At 36.0% G+C, this 12886-nt stretch overlaps 1 protein-coding gene across 5 annotated transcripts in view; it reads left to right on the top strand.

The window, feature by feature from the left end:
- Positions 1-12886, top strand: part of LOC123553109 (transformation/transcription domain-associated protein-like) — a 54885-nt gene that overhangs the window by 11212 nt on the left and 30787 nt on the right. For 3 of the 5 annotated variants that reach the window (XM_053542051.1, XM_053542054.1, XM_053542053.1), the window contains exons 1-2: positions 6505-6657; positions 8436-8552. The exons of the other annotated variants lie outside the window; for them this stretch is intronic. Coding sequence is in view for 2 of the 3 variants with exons in the window: in XM_053542054.1 (XP_053398029.1) it covers positions 6522-6657; positions 8436-8552 (253 nt within the window). In the remaining variant the exon portion in view is untranslated. Of the gene's footprint in view, positions 1-6504; positions 6658-8435; positions 8553-12886 lie in introns of those variants that run through there. 5 annotated transcript variants of the gene reach the window in all.

The following is a 12886-nucleotide window of genomic DNA, read 5'->3' as shown; positions in this document are numbered from 1 at the left end:
CTTGTGTAAGTGTTAGGGGCTGCACTTTAGACTGGATATTCATGAAATTTGGTCCTGCCAATTGTTTTGATGAAATCTAGGTCAGGTTAAAAAAATGGGTCATCTTAGGTAAAAAAAAAGTACCTTGTGAAAAACCTTATGTATGCAATAGGGGCTGCTTTCCCTGTCTATTAGGTCAAGGTCACTTAGGCCTCAACATTGAAAAATGTTCCAGTAGCATTTGTTGAGAAGCCGTTAACCTACACCCTTCAAACCTGCGGGTCTAATGGAGTAGACAACTCCTATTACTTTTCAGATCAGTAGGTTTAAGGTAAAGGATGCAGCAGCAAGAATGCCCCTTTCTGTTTCTTTCTTGAAAAATTACAAAAAAAAAATTCAGGAAGATTATTCCGGCTATTCTAGCTGTTCTCAGGTGAGCAACCTAGGACCATTTGGTCAAATTAGGGTGCTTGGACCTTTTTAAGGGGTGCTAAAGCTTAAAATTGAGATACCTTTTATCAACTTCTGTTGAACAGCTTGATTAAGCTTTTCTCAGTAGCATTATTATAAGATCCTTTAAACTACTTCTTCTCATGAACTCTTGATGGATCTATATCAGACTTGGTCATTGTAAGGTCCTCTCCAAATTTTGTTAAAGGAGGTGTTTGTCCCCTTTTCGGGGCCACTAGAGCTAAAAATAGAAGTAGCTTTTAAAAATTTCTTCCAATGAACCACCATTGATATTCATCAAGCTTTTTTGTTTTAACATCATGTACGGTTCTCTCTCATTTTGTTTTCAAATTAGAATGTTTAGCTCCTTGTAGGGGCTGCTAGAAACTAAAAATAAAAATACAAATACCTTCTCATGAACAGCTTGATGGATCTTCACGAAACTTAGTGGGTAGCTTCATTGCAAGGTCCTTCCCACAATTTGTTCAAGTAAGGGAGCTTGGCCCCTTTTAGTGGCCTCTAGAATAGAAATAACATTAAACTAATTCTTCTCATTATTTGCTTGATAGATTTTCATCAAACTTCCATTATTAGATCATTTCTAAATTTTATCTAATGGGGGAGCTTGACCCCTTTTAGTGGCAGCTAAAGCTAAATCTAGAAATACCTATAAACAACATCTAATCATGAACAGCCTGATAGATCTTCACCAAATTTAGTCTGTAGAATAATTGTAAGGTTGTCTTCCAAAGTTGTTCAAATGGGGGCACTGGCCCCCTTTAAGAGGCCACTAGTTTGAAACATAGAAAAACCTTTAAATGACTTCTAATGAAAGATAAAAGGTACGGGTAGATTTTCCAGAAGCTTATTCATAGAGGTTGAACCCTTGGATGCAGATTACCATTATAAAGTGACCTTCCAAAACAGCCGCAGCTTGAGGCAGTTGTACTTGTGTATTTTTTTCACTCATTTTTAAAGATCTAAGAAGCATATTTTGTTAGAACTTTTTGTCATCTATCACACTATTTTATGGAATCAACTTCCAATACCTGTGGAACTTTTGACACCTGGTGCATATATGTCCCTCTTCCAAAGTTGCACAGTGTAGCCTGTTTAACTTCTGAAACTCAGGTGAGTGATCGAGGGCCTTTATGGCCTTCTTGCTACGGGACAATGTCAGTTGGAAGCTTACCTTGTGACATGGTCCCTAATAATTCACAAATCATGCCCCTTTCTTTGTGCCAGTGAAATGGGATGAGTTATGGGAACACTTGTTGTGGCAAGCTTCTATGAGGAGATCTTATACAGTGTTCATCAAACTTTGTCTTAATATTTATTGGCATACTGTCTAGGACAGCTTCAATAACCAGCTACTCTTAAGTTACATAAAAAAAAATGTATATAAATTTTGTATTTTGATGTAATTAATGTTCTTGAAAAACTAATAATAACATAAATTGACATTGTCGACTACATTGTTTCAGCAGTTTTTAGCTCATCCGATTTTAAAAATGATGAGTTATTGTCATCACTTGCTTGGTGTTGGCGTTGGCTAAGTTTTATGTTTAGGTCAGCTTTACTCCAAAACGATCAAAGGTATTGCTTTGAAACTTGCAACGCTTGTTCATCATCAAATGCTGACTCTGTACAGCAAGAAACATAACTCCATCTTGCTTTTGGCAAGAATTGTGGCCCGTTTTGGACTTAAAAAATCAGATTTCTTGGTTAAGTTTTTTGTTTAGGTCAGCTTTTCTCATTAGCCGTCAGAGCTATTGCTTTAAAACTTGGAGCAGTTATTCGCCATTATAGGTTATTCTGCACAGCAAGTACCATAACTCTAAATTACTTTTTGCAAGAATTATGGCCCCTTTTGGACTTAGAAAATCATGTTGGACAATATTTCTGTTATACAGAGACAAAAAAAGTCAGATGAGCATCTGCACCTGCAAGTCGGTGCTCTTATGCAATTTTCACCAAACTGCGTCACTATGATTATGGCCAAGTTTGATAACCAGTTGCACTGTAGTAATTGCCTACTAATTGGTTGAATTTGAGAAAATTGAATGCTAGTCTGCACAATAAGTAAAGTATTTTAAAAAGTCAAAAGTAATGTGCTGTGATACATTAAGACAGTCATGCAAAACTTAATAATATAAGAAGTTAACTGATTATTTGTATATTTTGCTATTTCAGTTGGAGAAGCTCACGAGACTTAAGGGGAATCAACAGCAGAAAATGCTGAGCTACATCAGGTTGCTATACATGAAGGTAGCATTGCCTGTTCATGACTAGATCTGGTAATGTACTGTAAAAACTGTAATATTCTTGAGGAACTAATTTTCAGGGATTTCGTAGTTGCTTCATTCTGCAAAATTAATTCCTAATGAACAAATAGAAGGACCATTCTTTTATCTTGATATTAAGCAATCCATTCTTAATTGGAACTTGATACTTAGAAATCCATTCTTTTAACTTAGTTGGAACTTGATATTTGGAAATCCATTCTCTTTACCTTGATAATAAGAAATACACAAAATCATATCCCCACAAAAAAGTTGTTTGGAACAAAACCGTGAAATTTATATCCATGAAAATATTTCACAGTATCTACCAAAACAATTGAAACAGATTTGTAGAAAAATTACTTTCTTTGTTAGTTAGTAAATATGAGTATGTTGCTAATTATAAATATTACTTGATGTAAGCTGGGCAGTCTAATCTTGAGATGTTAAATTGTGTAATTTTGCCATTTTCACTTCCAGTTTTAATTAGCTCACCTGTCACATAGTGACAAGGTGAGCTTTTGTGATCACCCTTCGTCCATCGTCAGTCCGTCCGTCCGTCCTTGCGTCAACAATTTCTTGTCTGCACGATAGTGGTTTCATTTATGATTTTATTTTAACCAAACTTGCACACAACTTGTATCACCATAAGATCTCGGTTCCTTTCTTGAACTGGCCAGATCCCATTATGGGTTCCAGAGTTATGGCCCCTGAAAGGGCCAAAATTAGCCATTTTGACCTTGTCTGCACAATAGCAGCTTTATTTATAATTTGATTTTTACCAAACTGGCACACAACTTGTATCACCATAAGATCTTGGTTCCTTTCTTGAACTGGTCAGATTCTATTATGGGTTCCAGAGTTGTGGCCCCTGAAAGGGCCAGAATTAGCTATTTTGACCTTGTCTGCACAATAGCAGCTTCATTTATGATTTTATTTTAACTAAACTTGCACACAACTTGTATCACCATAAGATCTTGGTTCCTTTCTTCAACTGGTGAGATTCCGTTATGGGTTCCACAGTTATGGCCCCTAAAAGGGCCAGAATTAGCTATTTTAACCTTGTCTGCACAATAGCAGCTTCATTTATGATTTGAATTTAATCAAACTTGCACAAAACTTGTGTCACCATAAGATCTCGTTTCCTTTTTTAAACCAGCTAAATCCCTTAATGGGTTTCAGAGTTATGGCCCCTGAAAGGGCCAAAATTAGCTATTTTGACCTTGTCTGGACAATAGCAGCTTCACTAATGATTTGATTTTAACCACACTTGCACACAACTTGTATTACCACAAGATTTTGGTTCCATTCTTGAACTGGCCAGATTCCATCATGGGTTCCAGAGTTATGGCCCCTTAAAGGTCCAAAATTGGCTATTTTGGCTTTTGCAGCCATATAGAGACTTCATTTATGGTTTTATTTGATACAAACTTCCAAAATATCTTCAGCAACAATAAATCTTGGATTCCATGACAAATCAGATCCGATCGTAAGTTCCAGAGTTATTTTATTTCTGATTACCTCCCCTGATTGTAATCAAAATGGATTTATATCAGTTAGTACTTATAGGACTTATTTGAAATTTCAGTATTGTCATTAGTTGGACTGAGCCAATCAGGGTAGATAACTATGGACTGATTTTATGTCAAATTACCTCCCTTTATTAACCAGGTTTTCAACGAAAACCTGAGTTATTAGATTGGCGTATGTCGTTGGTCCGGCGGGCGGGTGGATGGCGGCGTCAAACTGGTGTTTCCGGTCAATAACTTTTGTTTCAGTAAAGATATTTGAATAAAACTTCGTATGTATGTAGCTTATATCAGGACAAAGGCTGGGATTGATTTTGGGGTTTCTGGGGTCAAGGTCAAGGTCACTTACTTAAAATAGAAAAAGGGTTTCCGGTCAATAACTTAACTTAGGAATGAGCTATCATGATGAAACTTGGTGTATAGAAAACTTATATAAAGTTGTAGCTTGGGATTGATTTTGGAGTTTCTGGGATCAAGGTCAAGGTCATTGTTACTAAAAATAGGGTTAGGGTTAGGTTAGGGTTAGGGTTAGCATATCTTCTACATGCATGGAGGGATTTTGATGAAAGTTGGCACAATTGTTCACCATCATGAGACGGAGTGTCATGCGCAAGAACCGGGACCCTAGGTCTAAGGTCAAGGCCACACTTAGAGGTCAAAGGATACAAGAATAAAAACTTTGTCCGGAGCATATCTTCTTCATGCATAGAGGGATTTTGATGTAACTTGGCACAATTATACACCATCATGAGACGAAGTGTCTTGCGCAGTTCCCTTCTTTAGAATTACTTCCCTTTGTTGTTACTATAAATAGCTTATATTGTAACTTTTTCATTACTAGATGTAGGGAAAAATCGAGACCACTTTTCTGTAGTACAACATGCATGTTACATCCAATTTTGAGGTGTATTTTGACCAATCTCTACCTGGTAAAGATTTCTGTGTGGACTTACAATTTTTTTTTTTGTATTTTTTTTTTTTTTTTTTTTTTTTTTTTTTTAAGGATTAACTTCCCTTAGTTGTTACTATAAATAACTTATATTGTAACTTTTTTATAATTGACCGTAGGGAAAAACCAAGACCACTTTTCTGTGGTACAACATAGTTGTTACTTTCTAATTTTAGGTGTATTTTAAGGTATCTCTACCTGTAAGGAGTTTTTTTGTGGACTTAGAAAAACAAAAGAATTACAATGATTACTAAACAACCACAAAATTAAAATTACATCTGCAAATACAGGTGCTAGAGTAAAGAAATTTGCTGTGACGGGCGTATATTGTGACATTCTTGCACTCTTGTTTATTCTTATGAAAAGTGTTGAAAACCTGGTTTTGTGGCATTGCCGCGTTTCTTGTTTCAAATTAAAATGGGTATATCTCCGTAACATATGAAGATATTGATCTGAAATTTCATTTATGTCAACAGATTTATTTGGCAGATCCTTCTTTTGTTCACTTACAATAATTTTTGTTTTAATTACTTCCCTTTTACGTTACTATAAATAGCTTATTTTTAGTAACTTTTTTATTATTGGCCGTAGGGAAAAACCGAGACCACTTTTCTGTGGTACAACATGGATGGTACCTCCAATTTTTAGGTGTATTTTGACATATCTGTACCTTGTAAGAATTTTTTTTTTCTTTTTGGTTAAATTTCTTCCCTTTGTTGTTCCTGTCCTTTGGACTTAGATATTTTTTCTGAGGACCTTCATGTCCTCAAGTGCAATGATAACAGGTGAGCGATATAGGGCCATCATGGCCCTCTTGTTTGTTGTAATTTTTATACACCCATCTGAAAGACAGGACATATTATGGGAATGCCCTTGGCGGGTGGACGCGTGGGCGGTGTCAACAAACTTTTCTGGAGCATTTCTTGTTCGTGCATGGAGGGATTTTGATGTAACTTGTCACATCTTCACCATCATGAGACAGAGTGTCATGTGCAAAACCCAGAACCCACACTTAAAGGCCAAAGGTCAGATACAAGAATGACTTTGTCCGAAGCATTTCTTCTTCATGCATGGAGGGATTTTGATGTAACTTGGCAAAATTGTTCACCACCATGAGACAGAGTGTCAAGCTCAAGAACCAGGCCCTTAGATCTAAGGTCAAGGTCACACTTAGTGGTCAAAGGTCAAATTCAAAAATGACTTTGTCCAGAGCATATCTTCTTCATGCAAGGAGGGATTTTGATGTAACTTGGCACAATCGTTAACTAGCTATTCACAGGCTATGGCACTCTTGTTTTTCAGTTTAGATTTTTACCATCACAGTTGACGACGATGTTACCAGGCAATGGTACAAACCTCATTCCTAGTGCGAGTAGTGTCATAGGACACACAAGTAATCCATTACTGCCAGTTCCTAAACGTGCAGAAAGTTCTGGCGATGTGGAAATTAGTCATGAATTGAACAGAGGTAAGTTATTTTGTGTTTTAACTTGGTTAAGATCAACACTGAAATATTTGTTAAAGATACAAAATACAAACCAGTTTGTTTCTAGTAATACAGTCAGCATTTCAACAGATATTTAACAGCCATTTGCAAATTATATCTCTGGCTTAATGTTAGTTTTAACTGACTGGTTTTGTTAGCTCACCTGAGCAAAGTGCTCGGGTCGAGCTGTTGTGATCACTCACTATCTGGCATCCAGCCTCTGTCCATCAGGCATCTATATACACTTTTCTTCAAATAACATCTCCTCTGAAACCGTGTGGTAGAAGTTGATGAAATTTGGCTTTGATGTTCCCATTTGCTTGGTTGCACATAGGGGCTGCCAGAGCTTAAAATAGAAAAATCTTCAAACAACATCTCCTCCTAAACTGCAAGTCCAATTTTGAAATCACTTCACACAAATGGTCCTTTAATAATGTAGCTTTCTTCTATGAGTGTTCAAATTGTTCTGATTCGTGAAAAAACTTGTTGGCAGTGGGCATGATTACTTTTCCCGTTTTGCGCCATATTATCAATACTGTGTTGGTGCGCCGTAAAACCCAAATAAATAAATAGATAAATACTTTTCCCATATGTATATAATGGACACTTCTTGTAGGAAATTGCTGGCCTGATTTTAGTATAAATTCACACAAATAGTCCTTGTGTGACCCTCTACCAAGTTCATATTCTTCCTATTTATCTGCTGCAAGGGGATGTGGTCACTTTTCCCTATAATTTGTATATAGTGGAAACTTTAAAAGTGATCTTGTATGAAACTGCTAGCCCGATTTTAAAAATAATTTCACTCAAATGGTCCATGTGTGACCCTCTACCGAGTTTGTTCAAATTACTCTGATTCATCAAAAACATGGCTGTTAGGGAGGGTGGTCACTCTTTCCTGTATTTATATTGTGGAAACAATCTTATTGTCAGAACTTGCTGGCCAAATTTTAAAATTACTTTATTCAAATGTTTCTTGGGTGAACCTTCATGAAATGTGTACATATTATTGTGTTTTGGAAAATGTGTGTGGTTACTTTGCCCTGTATATATATGTATTATGTATGTATATATATATATATCTAATCTACTTGTTTGATATTGTCTCTGAGTATAAACTAATGTCTTCATTTTCCAACTTCTTTATCACCCCCTCCACACCCCAACACACACACATTACCCAACTGTATTTATTTCCTAGAAACATATTAAAATGTTATGGTTAGAAAACACTGGTGAGCCCATCAACTTAGCTCAGTTTGAATTTGAACTCTGGGTGGGGTGTATGTTCTCCATGACGATTTGATAAAAGACACTGTTTCTTAAATCATTTGTCCTTCACCTCTGATTCATGTTAGGAAGTTGGCAATTACTTGCGGAGAATAGGTTTGTACTGGTACAGAGAACAGGAACAGTGGTTAGATTTACTGCCCAATGTCACATAACTGAAATACAGGAAAATGGTATTAAACCCCATAACTAACTAACAGTGAGAATACTGGCACTATTTAAAAATGATTCACAGACATTTTGTTTGCATGACCATCTACCTAAACTGTTCAAGCAAGCGGTGTAACTCAGGTGAGCCATCTAGGGCCATCATGGCCCTTTCGTTTTACATTTTCTGTGTGTTGAAAGTTTGAGAATCTGCCAACCAATTAATCACTCTTCAAGTTTTAATAGTATATATTTGTTTTTGTTTAAGACACAGTAAATCATTAAACATGTGGTTGTAAGTCAGATCACAACTTTGTTTTCAGTAAAAGTAAAGGGCAGTGCTGGACTTTTCCTCAGAGAGAGAGAGAGCCTGAACAAAGTGTATGATTCAAGGGATCCTGACCTCACACACAACTCTGAGTTATCTCCCTCCAGAAATGGTAACAACATATAATTTCTATTGTAATTTTGTGGAAAACCATACTTTGAGACGGTGCATTTAAGGAGTTTGATGTCATACAGGACATTATGTATTGGCTACAAATACATGGATTTAGGTGACTGTAAATTCATAGATATTCAAGGGAGGGTTAATTTTCATGGATTATATAGTTGTGTCAAATCCACAAAATTCAGTGTGAATGAACAAATGAAACTTCCTTTTATTTCACACAAAACACTGTCCTAGCAGTTATTGTTAGGGTTAACATTATTGTACCCCCCGACAACAAAGTTGTAATGGGGGGTATACTGGTTTCAGGTTGTCTGTCTGTCTGTCTGTCTGGCCGTCTGTCCGTCTGTCCGTAGACGCAATCTTGTGCGCACCATCTCTCCTCATCCCCTTGACACAATTTAATGAAACTTCACACAAGTGATCAGTACCAACAGTATTTGTGCATGGGGCATGTTAGGTTCTTTTAAAAAAAAATTTGCAGAGTTATGGGACTTTGTTTTTTTGTTATTATACTATATACATAGACACAATCTTGTGCGCACCATCTCTCCTTATCCCCTTGACAGAATTTAATGAAACTTCACACAAGTGATCAGTACCAGCAGTAGTTGTGCATGGGGCATGTTAGGTTCTTTTAGAAAAAAAAAATTGCAGAGTTATGGCACTTTGTTTTTTTGTTACTATACTATATACATAGACACAATCTTGTGCGCACCATCTCTCCTCATCCCCTTGACACAATTTAATGAAACTTCACACAAGTGATCAGTACCAACAGTAGTTGTGCATGGGGCATGTTAGGTTCTTTTAGGAAAAAAAATTGCAGTTATGGCACTTTGTTTTTTTGTTACTATACTATATACATAGACACAATCTTGTGCGCACCATCTCTCCTCATCCCCTTGACACAATTTAATGAAACTTCACACAAGTGATCAGTAACAACAGTAGTTGTGCATTGGGCATGTTAGGTTCTTTCAGAAAAAAATTGCAGAGTTATGGGACTTTGTTTCTTGTTAACATACTATGTACATACAGTCTGCATATGCAATCTTGTGCGTGCCTAATCTACCAAACCCTTGCACACAATTTAATGAAACTTCACACAAGTGATCAGTACCAACCCTAGTTGTGCATGGTGCATGTTAGATTCTTTTAGATAAATATTCTGCATAGTTATGGGACTTTGTTTTTTTGTTACTATACTGTATACATACAGTCTATATACATACAGTCCACATAATTATGCAATCTTGTGTGCGTCAAATTGCAATGTATTGTGTCAGTGCATTCGGGGGGTACATTCATTACCTTTAGTGATAGCTCTAGTTAAGCTTTTGGTGTCAGAGACTTAGGAGACGTTAAGTGGGAAATGGGCATATTGCCGTATGATCTTTCACATTTCAGTATTAGTATACTGTAGCACCATTTCTTGTTCAGATTATTCTTCAGCAACCAATTGCTGGAATTCAGCAAAACTTCATAGGAAGCTTCACAAAGAGGAAATGCACATGTCTTATTTTTGACTTTCTCAACAACTACTCGCTCATGCCCAGTGATTATTCGCTGAATTATTGCCCTTTTATTATTCAACATAGTAAAAGATAAACTCGATACAAATTTCCACATTGTGCCCAGTCCATGAATTCCCCTTCTGTGCTTTTAGTATGCAATAACCGTACTTTGGGTAAAATCTATCAGTTTTACCAATGTTTTGTTCTTCTTCTCTGTTAAAGAAAAAGTCACGCCAGTAATTACTGGTAATTAGTTGGAAGGTCTACTGTGTCACCTTTTGTCAGTTTTGTTATTGACAGTTTTATTAATCCCCCGCCACGAGTGGTGGGGGGTTATAGGAATGGTCATCCTCCCGTCTGTCCGGCCGGCCGTTTGTCTGTCTGTAACACTTTCATGTCTGGTCCATATCTCCTAAACCCCTTGAAGGATTTTCATGAAACTTGAGTCAAATGATACCTCATCAAGATGATATGCAGAACTTATGAATCAGCCATGTTGGCACAAGGTCAAGGTCACAACTCGGGGTCATAGGTTTGAGCCTTCCATTTTGTGTCCACTCTGTATCCCCTAAACCCCTTGAAGGATTTTCATGAAACCTGGGTCAAATGATCACCTCATCAAGACAATGTGCAGAACTCATGAGTCAGCCATGCTGGCTCAAGGTCAAGGACACAGCTTAGGATTAAAGGTTTGAGCCTTTCATTTTGTGTCCGCTCTGTATCTCCTAAACCCCTTGAAGGAATTTCATGAAACTTGAGTCAAATGATCACCTCATCAAGACGATTTGCAGAACTCATGAGTCGGCCATGTTGGCTCAATATCAAGGTCACAACTCAGCCTTCCATTTTGTGTCCGCTCTGTATCTCTTTTTTTTTTTTTTTATTACAACTGTATCATCATGAAACTTGGTCAGAATGTTAATCTTGATGATCTTTAGGTCAAGATCGAATCTGGGTCATGCGGGATCAAAATCTAGGTCACTGGATCAAATCAAAGGAAAAGCTTGTTACCAATCTAGAGGCCACATTTATGACTGTATCTTCATGAAACTTACTCAGAATGTTAATCTTGATGATCTTTAGGTCAAGTTTGAATCTGGGTCATGTGGGGTAAAAAGCTAGGTCACCGAGCCAAATCAAAGGAAAAGCTATTAATGAAACTTGGTCAGAATGTTAATCTTGATGATCTTTTTGTGTTTTCAATTTTTTATTTCACTTTAGAACAAATTAAACAATTAACAACATATACTATTTTATCTGACAATACAAAGAGAAGATTATTCAGTTATATATATCTATAGTTCTGAACTAAACGTTGTAACAATGACAGACAGTAATAGAAATAAAGGATATGCATTTTGTTTTTGTTCTAAAATGTTTTTCTATATGATGAATAATGGAAAATGATGATAAATGAAATGAAATAGATGAGGGAGTGTCGTGAGAAAAAGGAGAGGGGGTGGGTGTGGGGAGGGGGGGGGGGGGGGGGGGGGTGGGTGGGGGGGGGGGGGGGGGGGGGGGGGGGGGGGGGATTGGTGTGTTCTCTATTTGTAATATAATGTAAAAATACAAAGAGTAATCAGAGTAGAGTATTTGTTTTGCTCACAAATTATATATATATATATATATTTGTACATTGTATTTGGTACTGTTTATGCAACATCAAGAAATTCTTTCCATTTCGCATTAAACGTGTCCGTTTTATTCTTTATACTTGCAATTGTATATTCTATGTTTATTCTGTATTGAAGATATACTCTGAATAATTTCAAAGCTTGGTGGAGATTTGTTGTATTTGCTTTTAACAATAAAATATTTTGCTAAAATTAGAATAAAATTAATAATATTTTGTTTGCGTTTCCCAATGTTTCCATAGAAACCTAGTGAAATAGTTTTAAAGTTAAAAGGGATATCTGCGATACTTTTTCTTGAAAGATATGTCTTAATATCACTCCATAGGGTTTGTATTGATTGGCATTTCCAAAACATATGTATAAATGTTTCTGGTGCCATTGAACAAAATTCACACATATTTGATGAAGATATTTTACATTTGTATAGGAATACATTAGTTGGTGCTATTCTCATTAAGTATTTATATTGAAATGTTCTCAATCTGGTATCAATTGTACTGATAATGGGATTAGTATAAATACTTTTCCAATTTAGATTGTCGTTTAAAAAAAGTGTTTCCCATTTTTGACTTCGGGTATTAGTAATTTTTTTCGCCCTCACTTGTAATTGGTAGAACAGTTTATTTACTTGAGTATCCTGTTTTATTTTTGAAACCAAATATTCTTGCTGTACTATTGTATTATGTCTTCATGTTTTAATCTCAGTTTCCAATTGGCTTTTACTCCCCCTATTATTTTATGATATAACATAAAATCACATTCTGATATATCGTAAAGATTTTAACGAAATCGAAGGAATAGAACTTTTTAAATCTGTAGTCGTAAATGTCTTTAAAAAATAATATCCCTTTGTCAAAACCATTTTCTGTAAAAGAAAACATTTCCTCTTTTATCTTTCAAGTGGTGATTATACCATAGTAGTTGATGTGAAATGATCTCATATTTGTATGATAATTTATCGAGCACCAAGCATTCAATATTTCTTTAAGGAATTTATATTTTATGTTCATATTTTGTATATCCGTCGAATGGCAATTAAATTTGAAAAAGAATGTACCTCCTAAATTTTGAAGTTCATGTTTATATAGTATTTTCCATTGTGCATTATTTTCTTGGAGTAGTCTTTTAACCCAGCCAGCTTTTAAGGAAATTATAAAGGAATTAAATCTATC

Source organism: Mercenaria mercenaria, chromosome 4, assembly GCF_021730395.1.
Source record: "Mercenaria mercenaria strain notata chromosome 4, MADL_Memer_1, whole genome shotgun sequence".
NCBI classification, from domain to species: domain Eukaryota; kingdom Metazoa; phylum Mollusca; class Bivalvia; order Venerida; family Veneridae; genus Mercenaria; species Mercenaria mercenaria.
Note: the sequence above shows the minus strand (reverse complement) of the source record. Positions and strands in the feature narration are given on the sequence as shown.